At 39.8% G+C, this 24008-nt stretch overlaps 1 protein-coding gene across 2 annotated transcripts in view; it reads right to left on the reverse strand.

Moving 5' to 3' along the window:
- Nucleotides 1-24008, reverse strand: part of SLC10A7 (solute carrier family 10 member 7) — a 163888-nt gene that overhangs the window by 19258 nt on the left and 120622 nt on the right. For both annotated transcript variants that reach the window (XM_044430838.1, XM_044430837.1), the window contains exons 8-10: nt 16989-17154; nt 15662-15713; nt 13174-13247 (exon numbers count right to left, since the gene is read on the reverse strand). In XM_044430838.1, the coding sequence (XP_044286773.1) occupies nt 13174-13247; nt 15662-15713; nt 16989-17154 (292 nt within the window). The remainder of the gene's footprint in view (nt 1-13173; nt 13248-15661; nt 15714-16988; nt 17155-24008) is intronic.

Consider the following 24008-nt stretch of genomic DNA (forward strand, 5'->3'; position numbering starts at 1 on the left):
TGTGAAACTTTATTTGAAGGCTGATTTGCCATATCAAACTAAGGGCTATTCCAAACAATGCTAAGCTAGGTCCATTTGCAAGTAGCATAAAAAACCTGAAATATTTGTCTGCAACTAAAACTACTGCCCTAACCTGATGCCCTCTGCTATACCTCCCAGTATATCTGACCTCTGATCATGCTTACTGGGGCTGATGGGAGCTGAAGTTCAAACAGACTAGGCTAGACTTGGCTGAACTATGCACTATCTGGAAACAAGGTATGGTCATTTTAAACATTTTCCATTTCTCCTTTGTAACATGCAGTGAAACATTCCCTCCATTCTCCTGCAATCACAACTGTTCCTACAGAACTAATGCAGACTGGTACTGGGGAAAATGCCCAATGCAATGATAAAAAAGTTTTATTAACATTACAGGGGAAGAAAGCTCAGTATAAGGAATTCTGGAATGATTAGGAGATTTGAATTTCTCATTTCAGTCTTGGGATAAAGTTTTGTGAAAGATCGTAACACATCCCAATGGGGCTACTTTAAAAGCCCTGTAGTTAATCTTGGGCTCAAAATTATTATTTTGAGAGAATACCTCTATGAGAAAGAGACAATTGTATCTCTCCCAACTCCCCTCCAACTCACCACCAAAACCCTGGAGAATATAAGTCAGGAAAAGGGGAAAAAGGAAAAGCTATTTTGGCAGTAATTTTTGTTTCTTCTGTTAGTGAAAGAAGAAATGTCTTTTTCAAGAAACAGAACAGGTTTTCTTCCACTGTCTTTCCTTCACCAAACCTTTTAATAGGAGAGTCATGATTGTCTCTTGCCCATAGAGAAGTTCTCTAGAAGTCATGATTTTGAATCTTAGATTAACTGCAAGGCTATAACACACTGGGAAAACAAGGGCTTCAGACACTGTCCTAAACCCACCAGTGCCAACTAACACAGACTGTCAAATCCTTCCGGTCACTTCACTGCTTTACAAAGTCAACATTACTGCAACCTCCTCTCACTTCTCCTGAAAATCTCCCTGTGCTGCTTTCTTTTCTCTTTTTTAAATAAACAGAAATATGGAAAAGTTGGAAAGAATTGACTTCTTCCTGTTCTTTGCAGTTGCACAGCCTGGAAATTATGTTTAATGGATGGCCTGGGCAATCTCTCCAGATGCTAACTATGAAACATTTACGGCCAACATCTGAAAACACTTGCCTTAGATTCGAAAACACCTACACCTGTCTGACTGTGTTGTATCACAATTAGTTAACAGAGAATTAAAAAAAAATGAATTGAGCCACGATGAGAAAACCCACGCAGGCCCTAAGTTGGGACCACAGTACATGCACCACAGAGTGGCAGGTGATCATGGTTTAGTACTGCTTTGTCTGTGACTGTCTTAGTTAATATTAAGTGACTTCCCACAGAGGCAGTGGCCTCACGTCTTCCTCAAGCATGACTCTTGCTTCTTCATGCCGAGCAAAGTTATACCATTAAGTTAAGGTGTACGTGCAGAACCTTCAGCTTGTCCTGGGTCCTGCTTCAGTTTGCATGGCTTCTTGCAGGTTCCCATAGCTCCTTCCTGGCAACCCATTCACTTGACACCCACTTGCCTTTGACTGCAGCTTGGTTCTGTATGAGAATCCTCAGAAAGACTGCAACTGGTATTCCACCCGTTCCTTGTTCTTTTTCTTTGCAATGTTTTGACTTGCTTCCACATTTGGGTACCCATGGGCCACTTCTTGATCTTCAGGGTATGGCTGGCTGGGATATGCTGTGAGTGTTTGTCTGCAGGGCTCTTGTACTATCCACCGGGCTCTTCAACATTTACATGAAACCACTGAGAAAGGTCATCAGGAGGTTTGGGCTGAGGTATCAGCAATACGCTGACGACACTTGGCTTTACCTCTCATTTACATGGGATCCAGACAAGACAATCTCCGTGCTGAACTAGTGTCTGAGTTCAGTAATGGACTGGATGAGGGCCCATAAACTGATCCAGGCATGATGGAAGTGCTGTTGGTTAATGATCCATCTGATGGATTAGATGGGCATTGTCCTATCCTGGAGGAGCTTGCATTTCCCCTAAAGGACAGGGTCTGCAACTTGGGAGTACTCCTAGACCCAAAACTTCCATTGGAGTCTCAAGTGGACTTAGTGGCCAGGAGTGTCTTTTTCCAGCTGTGGTGAACATGACAAATACGGTCTTATCTGGACAGACAGAGCCTGACCAGTTACTCATGTGCTGGAAACATTCTGACTGGATTATTGTAATGCCTTCTACATAGGGCTGCCTTTAAAGATGGTCCAGAGACTTCAACTGGTCCAAAATGGGGTTGTGCATCTGGTGTTGGGCGTCAGTTTGCATGCCTGCATTAACACCTATTTTATTTGTTGCCAGTTGAAGCTCAGGCCCAATTTAAAGTGCTTGTTTTAACATACAAAGTCCTAAATGGCTTGGAACTTGGTTACTTGAAGGATCACCTTTTCTAATATACCCCTACCTGCCCACTGAAATCTGGGAATAAAGTCCTTCTCAGAGAGCCATCCCTAAAGGAAGCAAAAGGATGCATTTAGAAGAAGGGCTGTCATGGTGGCTGCCCCTGACCTTAGGAACAAGCTTCCTAAAGAGGTCTGCCTGGCACCATTTCTGCTTTCATTTTGGTGCCAGGCAAAAGTCATCCTCTTCTGCAAATTTTTTGAGACCTAATTTTAATACCTGATTATGAGTGCTCACTCTGCTCTAGCAGATTTCCTCCCCTCTTCCCCCTGTATTGTAATGTTGGCTTGTATCTGGATATTATTATGAGCTTAGAGTCCTGTTGGACTATTGAGCAGCATATAAAGTTGAAAATAGATAAATAAAATACAATAAACAACATTGGAGGGCACCAGGTTGGGGAAGGCTGATCTAGGGATTGCTTTTATTGGCTCAGGATACATTAGAGCACACATGGAATCACGTGAGAAATGTTGATCCAACAATTAAGGGATTGCTTGAACTTTACTTTGGCAAAAGAGGCTGACTTCTTACAACTCTTATTTAAAAGTTCTTTTAGACAAAAGCAGTGGAATAGTTGCTCTGTGGAGCACAGCTTTGGCTTACTCTGGATTTCCAAAGGATTAAAGTCAGTATTTGGGAATGATACTCCAGCTACCTTGATGGATGTTATCTTCTTTGTTTTGAGCCAAAGCTAAGTTAGTAACTAGATGAACGTGTGCTGGATTATGCTAGGCATTAAGCATTGATTTATCATTGGGCATTGATTGTATTAAGTCAGTCACTAAGTTGATAAGTGTGATAGGATTTTTGTCTGATTTGTTTTCAGGTAGAAAAGAAAGTCTTAGATTTGGAGAGGCAACATATGTTGTATTTAAATGTTCATGACCTTGATGGAGATTAATAGCAAAAAATGTCCTCTTCCTAACTGAAACTGGATGTTAGAAGCTCCCTTCTACCACATATAACAACATGTTATATATCTGTTATACTCAAAAGTGCTGAAGATCTCCTTGGTAAATTTTAATAGTTCTCCTCTGCAGTCATGTTACAATAGATGCAGTTATGTTATGCAGAAAGATTCCCAGGGTGTTCAAGAATAGTTGCAACTTTGTGTATTAAAACTGAATGCCTGGAAGCACATATGATTCATTGCAAGTAGCATTTAAAACAATGTTTTTTACAGATGAGCAAAATCTGGTTTTAGCCCTTTTAGAAATGAGTGGAATATTTTGGTGCTGTATTGTACAAGATAGATCTAAGATATATTAAAAGGTGGGACATACAACAAAAACCTTGGCAATGGCATTTGGCTAAGCAATAAAGATTTTATCTATTACCTTACAGACTTCAGAAGGACCCACTCAGGGGTTATAAAATAAGTTCGGCGCTCAAGTCTTATTGCAATCACTGACAGAATTTACAAAAAAGACATCTGTTTTAGAAACAGGCAAAGGAAGACCTCATCAATTTACTTTTCATTGGATACAACTGTCATCTGTTGCAAAAATGACCTCAGAAAATGCATATGCCTCTTTTGCTCTAAATGTAATTTAATATGTAATCAATACATTGCAAATGGGCTTACAATGTCCTAGAACTCCGAGCATTCCCTAACCAGTATGACTAGCTGGGGAATATTGGGAATTGTAGGATTTATTTTTTTTCTGTCTAAGCATCATAGAATTGTACCCTTACTGTTAACCTTTCCTCAGAGACTAAAACATGATAAAAATCAAAGTTTAATATAAGCAAAAACTCTTCCCATCTGCTAATAAACTAAATATGCCAAATGTTTCAGATAGGTTTTATGTTGCTAGTCATACCAAATGTTTAGCCTACTTCAAATTGTAAACACAAGTACAAATACTGAACTGAAGTTTTTACTTCTGCGTGTGTAACCTCACAGGGTTGTTTTAAGGATAAAATGGAGAAGAGGAGGATTATGTAAACCACCTTGAGTTTCTTACAAGAAAAAAAAGGACAGGATATAAATAGAATAAACAAAACTTAGTGCATATATGCTTTGAGACATTAGGAAATGATCCATTCAGAGTTAATTCACTGGGCAATAATCCTTTAAGCAATAAAAGAATCTTGTAGCATCAGCCTTGCTGAAGAAATTGCTCTATCTCCATTCTATAAATGCAATCCAGAACAGACACCACTTTCTGTGGGGTGGCTCTGTGGTACTTCCACAGACATGAAAGAGATTTCAGAAGTGGCTCATGGATGGCTATGAAAGGCCTATTTGACACACAGCTGGGTGGTCAAAATGGGTTTAACCCTGACTGTATACTTGATATACAGCAGCAGTCAGTACAAGACCCTTAAGAAATGACAGAACTGCTTACAGATTGTTGCATGCCCACTACTTCTCTGGGGTACATGTAAAAATCATAGCTGTACGTGGATAACAGCTCTAATTCAGCAATGGAGATCCACCAGTGAAAGGAGCCTTCATTGCATGTGGACAATGTGGGCATGAATAGACATTGTGCATTGCATTCACATCTGCACTTCTGTGCTCACCCAGGCTTGAACAAATTGGCTGGAAACTTCTTTGCTGGGGATGCGTCTCTCCATCCAGAGGAGCCAGCTGTTGTTTGTGACTTGGGGATGTATAACTGAGTCCAATTTTTATTTTGACAGTTAGGATAGCTGTGCACTACCTTAACTCTATACTGTAAATTTTCTTTGATGCTCATTTAATCAAATCACTTAAAAACAAAAGTTCACCTCTTCAGATTCACATTTTATCCCCCTCATTCTGGAACAAGCATGTTTTGTGGCAAACAAAGATTATATGCAGTGGTTATACGCAGAACAGCTCACACAGATACAATGCTGGGAGTCTGCAAAAAAAATTGAAGTGGTTTCAAATGTAGCCAAATGGGGTGGAATGATTTTAGGTCCACCTGAAAAGAAGTTGGTTCCCCTATCTGCCCCCACTTGGAATGCTATATAAATGATGTCCTCAAACACTCGACACTATGTATAGATACAACTATAGTCTACACAAGCTTGGAAACTTGAGTCATGAACAAACTGGGATTTCTCCCTGCATGACTTGTCAAACAATCTGCTAGTAGAATGAAACTTTTAAAGAGAGATACATCAACTTTAACTGCAGTTCTGGTGTGATATGGGGGTAGGAAGGTCTCCTGTGCCATTATCATTTTACATTTGGATATAAGATTAAAAAAAGAGTGAGATTTATATAAAGAGGTATGAACTTGCTGCTGTCATTGGAAACCTGTAATCTGTCTTGTGTGTGTGTGTGTGTGTCTGATCCAATTAAGTGTATATCTGGGAAGACACACAACCAAATAAATAATTGGAGAGGTGCAACTCTGAAATGACAATTGTTATTCATTGATCCCTTTCTGCAAGTTGAGATTGAGAGATGTAAACTTCAAGCGAATATGATCTCCTGGGTGACATTCTTCAGTTCAAACACAGTAAACAACTGTTGTTCTCTGATGCACATTTTAGTACTGCTGCAGGCAAGCTTTCTAAATATTAATTCAAAATCTACTACAAGCAGGCTGTGGGGATGAAGTGAGAGCATCAGGGAAGCACTCTGATGCTGGCTTTCCTGTCCAAGTTTAATTCAGAGAGCCTGTGTTTCAGGTCAAATAATTAGTATATCCAATATCACATCCTGTTCAATCACATAAATATTGACTCTCCAATGTACTCATTTTTCTGTATTTTGAAACTGTTTCCCAGTTTATTCACTGGCTATAGCTGCACACTGTTGTGGTAGCTAGAATACTGATTAATCCATCGGGGTAAGAACATTCAGTTAGAAAGCACAGCGGGATTCCTCCTACTCCTAGAGTGAAGTTGGTTGTTTTCAAACAACTACAAGCAACTATTCTGACTGTAAGCATCTACAAGCGATCTTCACAGACTGTAAGCAGCTAGAAGCAACCAGCCTGGTCAGCGAGCAGCTACATGTAGTGCGAAAGCTATACCTCAGCTAATCTTTGGGTACTGCAAGGGATCTGGGTGCATTCTTTTCTAATCCTATGTTGTGTCACTAAGAGCCCTAAAAGTAAGTCTGCTCAAAACAACAGCGTGGATTGATCATGCACTCAGCTTGTATATATTTTTCTGATGACAAGCCACCTTTTCCTCTTTCTACTAAGCATGGAACTAGGAAAGAAAAAATAGTGATAAAAAGACATGAAGTTCACATAACCATGGAACAACATGGAACAGAAAAAGCTGGCAAGTTGGAACAAAAGCGATTTCACATTTGAAGAGAGCAAGATCTTTGCTAAACCTGCCTTGTTCACCAGACCTAACTTATTTGCAAATTACGCCATGGTACAATGGCGAGGTTACGAGATTGTTGCAACAACATGTTACATTTAGATTGTACTAAGAAGAACCAACCGTGAAGAACCTTAATCCAAGCTTATTTTGAAAACTACACTAAGTTGCAATATCATCCAAATCAGAAAACACAAACATTAAAAAGCTCCTGTTCACAGATAAAAGTCAATGGATTAGTCATGAAGTTTCTGCAGACACACAAATATATAATATTTTCATATTGGAAAACAGATTTATCTAGACTAAAAACATTGCATCAGTTTCAGAAATCTAGAAGCAAAAGTCTATTACCTTAGAGAACTAAGTATTTAATTAATGTAAGTCATACATATGCAAGACTTGAAGACATGCCTCTTTAAACCATGTTACTTTTAAAATTAAGCAGTTCACATACAATCCAGCTAAGCACTTCCAAGTCTCATAGATTTTTTAGAAACTAAATATCTATCCATTTGATCAAGTGCTTATATCAAAGACATATGAACAATGTTGGGGTCAAAAATTGAGATGAAGGGTAACTTAAAATTGCCTAGTTTTTGGTGTTCTGGATCTCTGGTGAGCACACCCTACCCTTTGCAAATTGTCAACTTGTAGCAGGCCATTTCTTTTCTATACAATTAACTCCTCCAGTGGGCCAGCGCTGCACAGGAGTGTGGGCAACAAAACCTGCGGTATTGTTTTAGATGAACCATCCTGATAGCTCTGTGGCACTTCTTCTAGGCCTCCTTTCTCTTGCAGAATTAACTCCAGGGAATGACATCATGTCGGGTTTGCCAGATGGATTATGTGAGGCCATAGCTCAATGTCATTTTCAATAGCCAAGCTTATAATTAAAGGTCAAATAGTCACTTCATCTGCAATCAATCAATAGAAGAAGTACTAATACCAAGCACTAATCAATCACTGGCAAATACTCTAATAAAAGTCATGAATCAAATGTCTGTGTTTCATATGCTTGCATGTACTGTGCATGTATGTTATAGAAGCGAGGGAATAGAAGAACAAAGTGAGAGCAAATATGCCTGAGGGAATTATCAGGTACTGCACTAGTGAGTTTATATCTCTAATTATCTAGTCAATGAAATTACAAATAAAAGTTACATCATAGGGAGTGATTATGCATTCTTGTTAAAAACTGTTAGAAAAGTCCAATTTCTATTAATGACACCAGTCAAAATAGATGACAATAGATGAAATATACCAAGGACCTCTATTGTGTATGGCTCCCTGCCAGTGAGGTGTGTGATTGCGTGCGTGTGTGCCTTGATGCTTATACATTCAGCCTATGTGTCCTGAGCCTTGAAGAAATGCAGGTATGTCAACTGTTCTGTCTACAGAACAAAACCCAACATATGGGAGGGAACTGTGTTTGTCTCTGTGTTGAGTGAGGGCTTCTCTATGGATCCAAGCAGAGGAAGTGGCAGATGGCCTCCTGAGCATGCTACATGTGGGAATTAGTTGGTTTCATAATACGGTGAGGGAGAAGTGCCTTACAAGAGTCTTCTCATGCTTCTCTTATTACCACTTCTAAAGCTTCAAAGCTGTCATCTTTCCTCCTCCTCTGCTGGTGCTATGCTGCACTCCCCAGGGAATGGACGCAAGGCACCCTGTGGAGGCTTCACATGCCAGAACGTGAAAAATCAGTTTAAACTCCAAGTGAAACAGCTTTTGTTGCAGGAGGCCCCCTAAGTGCTCTTGTTTGCTTAGTGGCACTGGAGTTTTGAAGGCAGATAAAAACATCCTCACAGCGGACATTAAAGAAGGCCCTGAAGTTCACTGATGCCCTTAAATATTCAGACACAAGTGTTAAATGGAAACTTGCTTGCATCTCCTAAACCTGTTCAGGTAAATTACAGTGGAAAAACACAACAGACAAGTTGTCATACTTTATGAAGTCAACTGCAGAAGTCTCACTAGTTTCACCGGGAGCCAGATTTGGCACTGGGAATAGATGACAGTAAATGCACTAAATTATTATTCAAGAACAATTTGAAAGTAGACAAAAACATAATGCCCAATGTTGCCACAGATCACACTCCAGAACAAGTACAGTAGACTCCCAACTATCCGGCCTAATGTGGCGGAAGGGCAAGCCGGATAGGCAGGAGTTCTATAAATGCTCACTTCCTACCCCACCCATACCATTAAAAACACCCTTTTTATACCAAAACCCGCTCTTATTCATATTTTCTGACCTCTTAGTTCAGGCCAGTACTTTATAAATGTTTGTTATGTACTGTACTGTATGTTTTAAAATTTTATTACAGAAAAAGGAAGTCCAAGGATAAAAATATTGTACACATTTTAAGATAAATTTTATAATGTCTAACTTAATTGCAGGAAACATAAAATCATGTACACTGTACAGTATGAATACATATACTTTTAAAATAAATAAAACATTAACATAAAACGTAGGCTTAATTCTTCCAAAAATTATTTAAACTTATTTTACTGTTCATTGATAGTTATTTTTTACTAGGTCAGATAGTACGGAGGCCAGATAGTCGTGAGGCGGATTGTTGAGAGTCTACTGTATTTATACTTGTATTTCATTGCCATTACTGGAATAAAGACTCCTGGAAGAGACTTATATTTGGTGAGAGGGAGGGAGGGAGGGAGAGTGGAAGGCTGACTGAGGTCCAGTAAGAATAGGGCAGTGGGCATGGGAATCTCTCCATGTGCTTTTCTGGCTAAAGGCCACATTTTGAAATATTGGCTTTTGGGCTGAAAGGTGTTATGCTCTTCTGAGGAAAACATACACACGTTTCATAGTGTGTGATTCAAGGTTCTTGATGATGTCTCTCTTTACAAGTTGTCCAATCAGCTTAAATTATCTAGTTCCTAATAAGTACCAAATGCAAACACGAAAACACAAAGAAAAGCAGTCTTTTTCTGCTTAGCATAGTGCTCTTTATACATGCAACCAGGGCTTTTCTGTCATAGAACGAACCAGAACGTCTGGCACCATTTTTTTCCAATGAATTTTATGAAGTGATTTTGAAAGGCATAGCAGATCAGCAGCAAACATCATTAACATAGTGCCTGCCTGCTGCTTTTGTGTCTGCTATCTATCTGATAGTGGGATTGGTGTGTGTGGTCGTGCGCTGAGCTGCTGGCATGAGTTCCAGCACCCCCCCCTTTTTTTTTTACAAAAAAAGCACTGCATGCAACAGGCTGGTTCATACATAACAACAAGCCATCATAGGTTAATTTATCCATGGATTTTGTTACTTTGCACCAACCCAGTATTTTTAGAATCCAAGCTGCAGTGGTTGGCATGCAGCAGCTTCTTGTTGTGGGTGAGCCGGCCAGGATAGTTGGAGCGGTTAACAAACAAGGGAAGTACTGACTGTTCGGAGAAATTAACACAGGAGATACAGTGGGTTAAGGACCTAGACTGACAGAGACTACAACACATCTAGCAATGCGTCTAGGTTAAAACTGATTGATTTAATTGATGTTGGGCATGCCAATAGTAGCTCCTGACATCCTAGGAGAAGGCACAGTAAATTCAATATGATTTCTGCTGAGATATAATTAATTTTCTCACATACATAATAGTTGTGTCTGACTATAATGCTAATTGTTATGAGGTTTCAACACTGTGTACCACATTTGTGTCACAGAAATGAGCTGCGGGCTTGCTCACTTCCTCTCCTCCTTTCCCCTGGATAGACTGGGAGGAGATTAGAGGTGTCCACTTCCATTTGTGATCAACCTGCATTTAACATGGCATCTCAAACACGAACGGGTTACACTTAAGTATTGTGAGTTTAAAAAAGCCAGCTTCATAGCATATGGGCAGAATCTGGCAGAAAGGAATTCCTGATCTGTCCCATTCTAGGAACAAGTGTTTTGGCTTATTTCCAGGTTGCTATTGGAAGCACAAACCTCTTGTTGCACTGGTGATTGGTCTCACTGGCACAACACATTCAGTGGAGAGGCAAGACTGCCCTATGATTTGAAGTGGGCATGCTTTTCAATGAAGTGGTAATCCACAATTCATCTACCTGGAGACAAAATGACCAGGAACTGTGATACATACATCTTGCAGGGAAACCAGAAGGCCTGAACAATGCCAGAAAGTATTTTAATTGTTTGCTAATCTAGAACTGCACACTAAATTGTGAAGTTAATTTATACAGAGAAGTGATACATGCTTATTAGCACATACTTCTGTGGTTGGCAAATTTCCATATGGAACCAGGGAAGCAGTCTGAATGTTCCAAAATAAGTGGTCTAGCTATATGTTTGAATGAAACTAAAGTATCATTGAAGATCCCATGGGAACAAAGGGTACATTTGCAAATATCTTTCCCAGAGCAACCACAAGAATAACAGTTTGAATTGCTCTGTAAACTTTTTATCAGCTTCCCGGAATACCAACTTGTGGTTATGCTTGGAAAAACTGCCAGATATTAATTCATGTGTAATGTGGTGCTCTTTCCCACTGAAGAGGGTGGCTAGGAACATAGTGCCATCTCTGAGTGATGTGTTCTTGCATGGAATCTCCGTGGGTGCTTTCAGAGACAGTTAAAAAACCCAAACATTTCCAGTGCAGCAATTAAAAACTGACGTTACCCTGCCCAAACATCTGGTTGATTAGGTTCCAGATTGCATTTTACTTCATCATCTTTAGCAGTAGTGACTTGGACTGAAGATCACTTACTTTGAATAAGCCCTAACAATGGAAGATTAGGCAGTGAATTTTGTTTTGCATGTCAGCTACAACACTGGCCTCCAAGTGATGGGCTTGCATGTGAGGTTTCTCAAAACCATAATATTTGTAATTCACCCAGAATGTATCACCACATCCAGAAGGATGCCTGTGTGCTTAATGAGCATGGTCAAATAAGTTATTAGAGAAAAGAAAGCTTCTATAAGGACATGGAAGTCTTTCTCAATAGAAGAGAACAGACAGGAACACAGACTCTGCCAAAGGAAATGCAAGCAGACAGTAAGGGATGCAAAAGAGGAATCCAAGGAGCACATTGCTAAAAATATTCAGACCAACAATAGTAAATTATTCAAGTATCTGAAGCAGAAAAGCAGCTATGGAGGCAGCTGGCCAAACAAAATGTAACAAAATGGCAAATCCCATTCAAAGCATAAGTTTAAAGGTATACATATTAAGGCAAAAACATGCCAGTATGGTTTGGTATGTCAGAGTAGTCAAATGAGCAATTTCTTAACTGAAATCACAGTGCAGAGACTACTTTGCCAATATTATAGCTTCTTCACAGATTGAAAGTATGGTGTAGTGGTTGGAGTGCGAAACGCAGATGGGGAGAAATCTACTCTCAACCCTAAAGTTCAAAGTTTAGCCTTGGGAAAATAATTTTCTCTCAGCTCAATTTTCTCACAGAGTTTAAATGTGGAAAGAAAGGCATGGTCTCACTTACTTGAGATTCTTGGAGGAAGGATGGGATATAAACGTGATACGTAAATGAGGAAGCAAGCCACGTGGCTCACCAATGGTAACACCCAGGCCATATTTTCTGAGTGTTTCTTGCTCTGGGCATGTTGGTGTGTACTGACACATTTAAACTCAAGATCACTACCTGATTTGCATGTTGATCCTCCGCACAGATTTTGTTTTAATGCAGTTTTCATATCAGTACATCTATTTTTGTATGCGGGTACAGCTTGTCAAACAAATATCCACAACTTCACATTAAAAATGTTTGTTTTGCTCCTTGCTAATCGCCATATGTCAAACAACATTCAGTACTACCCTCCTGTTTTAAGTATTACTGTATTTTAATTAAATTTATTGTACATATCTACAAGAACAAGTGTTATTGCAAGGGAATTTTGAATGACTAGTAAGTCAATGGTCTTTGAATACTGAATAATAATGCATAAACACAGTCCAGAGACTTCTTGGGATAAATACACAGATATTTGATAAAACACTGCTGTCTTTATTGATCTGTTTCTCTATATTGTAAATGCTTTGTACATTACAGTTTTGAGCTATAATAATTTCACTGTTTGACTGTGCTGTAATAACTCAGAACATAATCTGAAATGAACCACAAACTTTATCAATATTAGATTAGAGAAACAGAACATCAAAAACAAAGAAAAAACCAAATCACTTTCTCAAAAGAAGGAACAGATTAATGGCACTGCAATACAATTACTACATTCCCAAAGGAGAAGACAGTGTTGCCTTCTTCCTAGAAAACATTTACTTACACATTAAAATAATTTTTCTCATGAATGTTCTAATATTAATGCTAGGCTTTTATACTGCATCTTGTCATACTGCTCAATTGATAACAGAAAATCAGAAAGCCACATTTATAACAAGTTGAACCAAGTGTCTAGGAAAGACTTACCCAAGGTTAGAGATTTGTGTGTCGAGCAGAAAATAATAGCCACTGTATCTGCTGGTGTGAACCCAGAATTCTTCCTAGAAAAGATGTTATGAATGTTAAAAATCTCTTCTACCAAATGTGTGTTCACTGATCAAATAAGCCACTTTATGTAAGAGTGTTTTAAATCACTCTGATCAATGTTTGCAACAAAAAGTTCTACTCACATATGCTTAGCAGTTTTTTGTTTTTGTTTTAAATGGAATTATTTCTTTGTATAAAGTCTTTTATGCATGCATTCTTATTTGAAACATCAGAAAATCCAAGAATGTTATTGCAGGACACAAAATTATCCACACCACATCTGCCTGCCTGCTAATACTCTCAAATTCCAATTCTGTATCTTTATCTTGTATTATCTTGCAAAATTTCCTTGGCAGCCCCATTAACTCATTATTTTGGAATGCTGTGCTGCAGACCCATTCATGTTTAACATGTTCTGAGCAGTCATCCAATGACAGGGTGAATCAGCCTGGTCATGTAGTTAAGTTCCCTTATCATGTAGGCAGAAGAGGTGCTATGATTGCACTGGGAAAGTGCAAGCCAAAGAAAGGGCTGACTGCGTGTGCTAATGGGCCCTTGCCACTACTGCCCTCCCCACATCATAAACATGTCATCCACTGTTGGGTCCCTCACCTATGCTGCTTGTTTCAATCCCAGCTGCCACTAGGAACCCTGCCTGGTGTGGCTGCTTGCTACACTTACTGCCAGTCATTTACCATCTTTCCTGAACTATCTAGCAGCCAGAGACAGTGCTTCTCGATGAGAGTGGCTGCCCCTAGGAGCTCCTGAAATGTGATGCATGACATTGCACACTAAATTTTAGGGAACTTAACATGATGCCCACCTGCTCAGCTCCATCACATGCAAAAGCACTAGTGTTCACTGGTTAAAGACATCAGGGAGAAGATGTAAACAACTGGCAATAGTGCTAGTGGAGCCATGCCACCCCCCTGCCCCCAGGATGGACCTGGCAATGCCAGACAGGGCTCAGTGGCACCCTGACCTTGGAACGAGCTCCACGGAGGTTCACCTGGCACCTTCCTTACATTCTTTTAGGGAACAGATGAACACCTTTTTTTATTTTGATGGTATTTTAATTAACTTGTTTTAAACAGCATTTTAACTGTGAGTATGTCAATAGTTTTGTGCGTCTTATATTGGTTTTAATGTTTTTATTTGTAATTGCTGTTTTATATCACATCTTATTCTGTATTTTATTATGTAGTTTATTTTGCTGTAACCTGCCTAGGGAGCCAAAGGGCTAATGGGACAGGTTACAAATCTAATAAAAAAATTAACTGTGGGGTGAACAGGGCTGGTGATGGGCCATTCTAAGCCTTGGGGCCAATGGTAGGTGGCCAATCATACTAACTTTTAATGCTGGGTCTGGGGGCAATGAATGTGCTTCTTCCAGTCTTCATGGTCATAGGAACACCTGTGCCCACAGCTGCATCTACAGTCCAGATCATGCTAATGCTATCTTGCATGGTCATAGCCAGTATGGTGCCAGTGTGGTGTAGTGGTTAAGAGCATGGGACTGGGACTCAGAGGATCTGGGTTCGAGTCCCCGCTCGGCCATGGAGCCAACTGGGTGACTTTGGGCCAGTCACAGTCTCTCAGCCCAACCTACCTCACAGGGTTGTTGTTGTGGGGATAAGAAGGAGGAGGAGAGATAATGTAAGCTGCCTTGAGCCCTTTGTAGGAAAAAGGCAGGATATAAATAATAATAATAAAAAAAAATAGGGACACGAATAGTTGAGGTGGAGTCATACCTATTATACATGTTATACATATTTTTAAAATTTTAAATATCAGATTTTCAAAAATGTAAACCAATATCCACAATAAAATCAAGTGGCACTGATGTGCATTTTCTCAGTTTGCATATGCTTATATACAATATATAATGCCACAAAATATTTCACAAAACTTCTATAATAGCCTGATGAACTTAGGGCAGAATAAGTGAGTGCAAAACTAGGCAGCAGTGTATTTATTATATTAAAGTTATTCATCACATCTGGAATCTGTTGGTAAAATCTGCAGTTTGCTTCTCCCACTCTGCAGTTGACTGAATCTGCAACCAGCTAAAGTGATGACCCTTTGCTGATCATTGCAGCTGTTTTTCAGCACCATTGAGGCATTTTTAGTTCCTTATTCTAGAACGTTGTTCATTTATTGTCAGGTTTTTCCTGTTGTGATTAGAATTTTATAGTAAGGCACTTTGTATTTGACTGAATCATAGAAAGGTAGAATATACATGTCCAATAAATAAGGAGTGGAGTCAATTAAAATCCCAAACTTCTTTTTATCCAGATCCTCTTTTTAACCTGCAGATAGAAACTGAGTGCTCTGTCTGAGCTACAGAAGAAATGACAATCCTCCCTTGTTTTGCACCCACCTATTCTGTTTGTTCATATGGAGTTCATGTGCTACTGGTATTACATACCTCGTAGAAAAGAAGAAAGTTAACAGCATGAAACCCAGCTGAACTGAAAATACTGAAAGACAAAGTAGGTTGATAAATACTGATGTGTTGCATGCAAATAACTACATAAACATGTGTTTAAAATATACATTCATCTCTTCATATGGGAAAAAGCATGCATTTTAATGATGTTTACCTGACACCCAGACAAAAATAAGACAGCTGATCTAATTTAGTTCCCAATCAATATGTCTACTTCTCAATATGCAAACACTGAACCCAGAGCAAGAAAAAATAATGCAGGAACTAGATGCAGAATTATCCCCTTCACAAGAAAATAAGAGCATTGATGGCTTGTTGGTTCACATTCTGAGTCAAGCTGTTTTCTTTTGATGGGTGATCTTTATAAGTTACTTTTTTAAGGTTTCTGTAAGTAAAGTGATTCAAAGATACCCATACAAAATACAATGCTAAAAAGCAAGAAAATAATTGGAAATGCGTATACATACAATTTTGTCCTTATATGCAGTGTGAGACTGCAGCATATTTTCTAAAACATTATATGAAAAAGCTTCCTTATAAGCAAGATTAAATGATTTATTTTGCAAGAATGGGCAGATTTCAGGCTTCTGGTTTTCCCCTTTTTCAAAACTAGAATCACCACTTTTCCTGTTCTTCTAGCAAGGCACAGTTATTCTGGGCACATTAATTTATACTATAGCATCATTATCAGTAGCTAATGTATACTACTAGGAGACACTATTATTATCAGTAAAAATATGGCAGAATTCAAAAAGAGCTGGCTCCTGCAGCCCAATTTTTAAAAAATTGCTGCAAATCAACCTTTTCAAATTCCATTTATCTTACAATTTGATAGTTTGTACACCTTACAAAGCATATTCTCCATGCAAAAATACATATGAGGAAGATGATTCATTCTAAATTGTAAAAGAAATTGAATTTTATGCTTTTCTGTGTACCCTACTGCAATTACAATTTTAATTTGCTTGTGCATGTCACTCAGAAAACCAAAAAAGGAACATAAATCATAACTGAATTCATTACACTGTGATATGATCAGGATATGATTTCACTTCTGTTTTAGACAATTTAAAACCCCCCACAGAATTCAACAGAACGTGAATTCTTTGATATTTCTAAAACGCATTCAAAGATAGCACTCCTACACAGACATTATTCACCACATGTAATATTGAGGCCACCATGCAAAAAACCTCAGTACTGACTTTTCAGACATTCACAGGCCCTGACCCCTTGAGTCGGAAACAGCCATTCTGAAACATAACCCAGCTGCTAAAAGAAATGACAATGTGCAAATAGTACTCACTTATGAAAACTATTATAATCAGGCTAAACTTATCAAGGTCAATATTTGGATTGGAAAATGTATCACAGAAAGTTGTATAGATGATCATCAAGAGTACACAACTGCTGATAGCACCAAATGGAGGCTTCTTTCTCTCAAGCCATTCCTTGATATATCTTCGGACAATCTGAAACACAAGGAAGAAAAAAAATCCAACAGGTTGCCTCTTTTCAACACACACAGAGAGCCAAGTTGGGCATCACAAAACGAATCTGACAGCAGAAAGACATAAAGAGAAGAGAATAATTTGGATGACGGCCACAGTGGATTTCAAAGCTTTCTTGCCACATAACTCTTCTTCTGGGGAATTTAACATTTGTAGTGCAACTTCCACTGGGTGTCCATAATGAGAGTATATTTTCAAGTACATTCAAATCTATCCTTAATCATGCCAAATGTTCTTTGCTAGCTGTCACTGAGACATACCCATTAAGCCTCCCCAAAGTTTATCTCCTCTGCTGATACTAATGGATGTATGTAATTATCACAGTCCCCTTTGCATCAACAGACAATTCCAAGTGTAACTTTGGGAATCTTAAAAATCTGACATCTTCAGGAATTTCATGTGAGCAGATAATCGAAAGTGATCCATGGAACATTTAAATATTTAAATAGCTAGTGATGCACCAGAAGTTTTTAATTAAATTATAACTCATGCTTGAAAAGCAAAAATGCATGTGTTGTGGGAGCTTAAATAATTTAGAATCTGAAGGTCTAGATTTTTTGCAGATACAAAGACAAATGCCAGTTGCATGCTTCTGGAATACTAGAATTAACACAGGAAGATGAACAAGCCTAAAATGTAGTGAGTAACTTTTTACATTATGAATTTGAAAATGAAATTAGAATTTTAATCAGTTTTTACTTTCCTTTTAGAGGTGGAAGCAGAATGCTTCCAGAAATACAGGATTGTTTCTCATGGTGGATGTTTTTTTCTACTGTCTACCACAGCAGCTTTCTAAATGTTTGTATGGGCTGGAGATGGTTCCATAAGCTGGTATAGGTAGATTTTCCTCATGGGAATTATCATACAGTGGCTTTTGGCAGCCTCAAGCCCTTCAGTTATGATGAACTTTAATTCCATAATTCTCATTAATCATGGACAAAGACCATGCTGGCTGGGAATTATGGGAGCTGCAATCCCCTATGTCTGAAGAGCACAAACTTGGGCAAAGCAGGACCCTTGCTTTCTTGTTTTATTTCTTTTCCCTACTATCAGGTATGGCAAGATCCTCCATGAATAGCAGCCTGAGATCAATAATAAACTGATGATAGTGAATAATAATAGGATAATGAATGTGAATAAGTCAGAATTTAATCCAGACATTACAGAAAACCTGATGTTGGTGGCCCTACTTATTTGGTTACAAGGCCATATAGGAGACCAGCACTGCATGATCTACATTGTAATAGGCAGAAAACAGATCTTCTTATGCTCTGAATCTGGATTCCTAGACGTGACTACCAGCAGAGCCACTGATCAGGAAGGCTAGAAGTTCAAGTCCAAAACATTTTCTGCCTACTTCTGTGTTTGGGAATGCCTACCCTATATGCCCCCCAACTCCATGAAGTGTAGCTTCAGGTGCTACCACTGTTAGCTGTGAGGCTACGTCTTCTACCAAGACATGGATGTTTCATTTGGTGGTATCAGTGTTATGGAATATTCTGATAAGGAGATGCATCTGACCCATTTTATCATCACTTTTAACTGAAACTTTCATTTACTACTAAATCTTCTTTGGCTTCAAAGTTGTTTGATTTTTTTTGGAAGCCCTTTAAAATGTGCAGGTATTAAAATGCATTGGCATTGTGCTTTTCATTTAATTTTTAATATAACTTTATGTTATTTTAATATTTTGTTGTAAGCTGCTTGAAGGACTTTATTGCATGAAAAAGTAGACTACATGCTTAAGTATAAATAAGTCAAGCAGAACTAATAGGTTCGAATGTTTCTGTTTTGGAGAGCATATTTGACTTGAAGGAAATGATACTAGCCATGGCTTGTATTAATTTTTCAGTCACCACATTACAAGATTTCTCAGGAGACAACCTAACAGATTGTATTACTCTGGTGTTTTAAAAGTTATGCTGCAATTTCATGCTACATACTAATTTGAGAGTGCTAGAGATGTCATGTTACCTCACAGTAACAATAGTATTAATGATAAAGCATTGCCATGAGAAGGTTTCAGATTAAATCATCCAAGATTAGATTAACAAAATCAGAGCAACTTTACAAGATTTTCAAAAAATATCTGTTTATTTCTGATGGCTTATTTTGATTGATGAGGGGGCTTCCAGGAGAGGCTTTTATTGTGCGATTCACTGCCTCCTTCACTGAATTTTGCAAGATGATGTCTTCATTTGTAGCCCTTCCATGTTTTATTACTTTTCATGTTTTCCTTAACACAGTGCATCTGCTACAGAGGAAAAGGTGGAACGCCTTCTCATTGATAATGAGAGAAGTCCTTTGTCAAGAAGCATCCTAAGCCTGGATAGGGTTGTAAATAAGAGCATTAAATATGGTGGGCAGCTCTGTAAGAAAGGGAGAACAAAAAGTAATTTAAACTAGCAAATGTATGAGGTATGGACTCTCCTGCAGAATCTAATTGGAGCTAATTCCAGGTCTGAAAAGTAACTAGCTACTAGGGCCATATTGTCACTCCTTACCATAATGCTTATGGGAACTTAAGACGGAGAAAGAAATCAGAGGGTTATCCAAAGGAAAACATGCAATAATGAGTCACTTCAATTACCCTTACAGATGAGGGGTGCTTCTAGATGGAAGAATCCTGGCACTACAAATTTACTGCTTCTCTGCTGTAAGCTGCAACTGGAATTGCAGTGGACTTTCCATACTCCAACACTTTTTGTGTATATATTATGCATCAGTGGAGAAAGACATAGCTCTGTGCATACCTCTTCCATTTCCCCCTAGTACACTGGTGAGCAGTTCAGAGTGGTTTGTTTTGGTTTAATCCCTATCTACTTTTTATTCTGCCCCCTCTCCAACGTTAGCCGGGTAGGGAGAAAACTGTGGTCTCAATCAGCCATTATTTATTAATTTTATTCATTAGATTAATATTCTGCTTTTTTTTCTTATGAACTCAAAGTGGCTTACATAATTTGCTTCCTCCTGCTGTCATTCTTATTCCCACAACAACAACCCTGTATAGTAGGTTGGGCTGAGAGTCTGTGACTGGTTGGTTTCATGGCTGAGTGGGGAATAGAACTCAGGTCACCTGAGTCCCAGTCCCATGTTAACCACTACACCATACTGGCTCTCATTATAGTCAGGTTCAAAAAACAATGCAGGGGCTTCTTACTGCACCAAGATTTTCCTGTCTTTTTCCAATCCCAATGGAATTTTCCTCTGCAGGAATGCAACAGGACAGCTCCCTCAGGCCTCTGGCAACACAGCCTTGTAAACATTACAAGAAATACATTGCTGGCAGCAGAAAGAGCCCCAGAGTGAGCAGACACCATCACCTCCACTCCCGCAGCTACGTAAGTGGCAAGTGAATCAGAAAAGCTCAAGGGAGAGGAATTCCCGTAAAGCTGAGTAAAACAGAAAGCCTTGGCACCCCACCCCCAAAACAAAAAGCCATCCCAAAATACTATGCATATTTTTAAGTGAACTTGTACGTATGCTTTCATCAGATGTACCCTGACATATATTTATTAAATATATGCACTCTGATGACAATGACTATTGATTGGACTCATTTCACATTTCTGACTGCAAACTCTGACGAGACTCCTGACACGCTCTTATGTATCACACTGCTCCAGCATATATTATCTGCCCTAAATGGTTTCTAGTGTAGTAAAATATCACAGGTACTTCATGGCTGAAGAACCACAATTGATTGAATGTACATAACTGAAATAGAAACAATTTCAAATGATGTTTCCAAATTTTCAAATTCCTTGCAAATATATCAAAGTGTTAAGTGTGTGTGTGTGTGTGTGTGTGTAAATCAGATGGCTCTCAGCACTACCAATCAAAAGACATTATCCATCTTTTCCATTCCATCCCTTTCTGTGGAAACATAAAAGACAGTAAGAAGCCATAGGAAAACACATTCCTCTTCAACCATGTGACTTCCAAGACTGGATTATTCTTTCCCTGTGCAAATCAGGACTGAGAAGGTGCCATTCCAGAAAAAACTACTTTGGAGGAAGGGCTGGTATGGCATAGTGGCAAAAGGACTGAGCTATGGATGTCACTAGTCTGAGTCTAAACACTGCCAGAATTCAATAAACAGCTACAAGGAAGCCAAATTTTTTTAGTCCAGCTTCACATCTGCTCTGCATGGACAGTAACACTGGCTTTAATTTAATAAGTTCTTGGGAGGACTACAAATTAATGTGAAGGGAAGTTCAGTGGTGTGACTGGAAGGAGGACCCCCCCAGTTGCAATTGGAGACAACTTGTAACAGGGACCACTTAAGGCAGTTCACGCCCTATGCCAATAATTCTTAACATTTATAGAACACTTTCTGAGTATTCAAAGAGCTCTATGCACTTTCATTTTAGAAATTCTTACAAAAATCCTGTAAGGTAAGCTAGTCGTATTATCTCCTCACTGAACATGAGGGTGGCAATGAGAGCTGAACTGCGAGCTTGGCAATTCAGGCTCTCAAACATTACTTAGTACACAGAGAGCACTCCAATAAAGAAAAAGAACCACGTATGCCTCACAAAGAAAGATGCAAGCATGAACCTAAGCAGCTCTTCCCAACAAGCTGTGTTTCTGCAATTGCTTTGTCCCAGCACATACTTCATGCTGAAGAATACCAAGGTCGTAGTCTCCCGCAGCAAGTAAAGGAGGGTATTTGGTTGACTGTACAAAGGCATCTGAGGCCAGTGAGCAAGGGAGTGTTAACACTGTTGCATTTATATATTATTGACTTTATTTACATTATTTATGTCCCACCTTTTCAACAAGTTGCATTTAAAAGGGCATTCTCTCCACCTGTTTCTACCTGAGGGTATACGCAGCATGGTACATGAAAACACACATAGTTGAACCATGATGGCCCTTTTATGACAGTGAAGGAAAATAACCCACCCTGCAGGAGGTGACAATTTGAAGCCCGATAATGAGATGCTTGTTTGTTTGTTTTAAATAATGTGAGGCTATCCTTATGGGTGGACCCCACCCCCAGCAGCACACATAAGAAAGCAAACACTACAATAAAAAGGTGAGTATCAGTAAAAGCAGGATACACCAATTATTACAACTAAAAGCAGCTGGGCAGAAATACAGTTCAAGGAAAAACCAACAAGAACAAACAGGTCCTTGGAGCTTTCCTGAAGTCAGCAATGAAAGGGCTTAAAGAAGCTCATTCTGGAGGGTGGGACCACTACTGAAAAGGACTTCACCTTCATATTTACCTGTTTAACTGTCCTTGGAAGCAAGCAAATGCGAAGGGTTTCTACTCATGATCCCAGAATGTGGGCAGGCTGGTAACTTCAAGTAATGCAGGTGCAAATCACTTAAGGCAACCTTTCTCAGCCTAGTTTTCTTGAGATGTGTGTGGAACTTTAATTCCCAATATCCTTAGTAAGCATGGGCAATGACCATGTTGCTGGGGGTGATGGGAGTTACATTGCTCATTATTTCTAGGTAACACCTGATTTGGGAAAGGCTGCTTCAAAAGTAAAAGTCAGCACTATAAATTGGATGTGGCTGCATTAGTGCCAAGCTAGCTGGTGCACTATTAGTGCCACATGAGCTGACTAGCCAGGGTTGAGGATGTTGAGCAAATCCCACATGCTTGGTGGTGGTTCTGGCCTTGTGAAAGGAACCCATGAGCTCATCCATACTGGCACTGAAGAGTCCTTCCCCATTGAATGGCATTTCCTCAAGACAGGCACAGGTCTCCCAAGAGAGGGTAATGGAGCAGAGCCAGGCATGGTGACAGATAACAACAGCCCCTAGTAGTGCCTTCCTGTTACAGTCAATGTGGTCCCATGCTGCCTCTATAGTTGATATTTGGAGAGCTTCTCCGCTTCTGCGTGAAGTAGCTGAGCTGCTGCACATTGGTTGGCCAGGAGGTGCTGTGCCAAAGACCCAATCTTGTCCCAGAACATCTGGTATCCTCTGGTATCTGGCCATGGCTGCCCCACACATGGACACAAAGGCCCAGCGAGGCTGCAGCATAGGCCCTTTGGGCCAGGCTTTCCAGGTGTCGCCCCTTCCTGTCTGCTGGTGCAGAATGGAAGCTGTTGATGGGAAGTCGACTCAACTATAATAGAGTTGGGCTTGGGATGCTGAGTCAGGAAGGGAGTGAGTGGTGCAAGGTCTGGTAGGTAGATTCAATGTGGCACAAGGTGGTAAACCCTGTTGCAGGGTTTTCCAAGACTGCAGCAGGGCTAGAGAAAAGAGAATGGGGACAGGAGAGTGCTCCGAGGTCAGGGCCCCGAAAATGGGGTCAGCTGTGGGCTCTGTAGGCTGGAAGACCTCAAGGTCAACATCATCAGCCATGTGCAAGACTAGGGAGGTGAAATGTCTCCTTCCTCCCAATGCAAGTCTGGCTTTTGCTCCTGTACCTGGGTCTTGGGAAAGTGTTGCTGCAGAGCAGGTGAGAGAGAGCAGGTGGAGTCAGGGGAGTAAATCTGACCTGAATCCAAGGAGGACCTGTGGCAGCTGGACAGTGACAGCTCTCGGGACTGGTGAGAAGAGCAACACTGGCTGGATGGGGCTGCAGCAGCAGTGGGTGTGCTGGCAGGTCCCGTGGTTGTGCAGGATGGAGCTGGAGCTGGTCAGCTTGGTGAGTTACCAACAGAGGTGCCTAGATCTTGCATGGTCTCCTGGAGTGATCGACTGGGCTGGTGTTGAGGTCCCTTGGAGTGGTAGACTGGGACTTCATTGGCATCAAGGTCTCTGGATTGGTAGACTGGGCCCTTACTGGTGTTGGAGTCAGCCCAGCGTCACTCTGTGCATGCGTGGCCTGCATAGCAGACTGTGTCACT

The sequence above is a fragment of the Varanus komodoensis genome, unplaced genomic scaffold, assembly GCF_004798865.1.
Source record: "Varanus komodoensis strain SLA01 unplaced genomic scaffold, ASM479886v1 scaffold21, whole genome shotgun sequence".
NCBI lineage: Eukaryota > Metazoa > Chordata > Lepidosauria > Squamata > Varanidae > Varanus > Varanus komodoensis.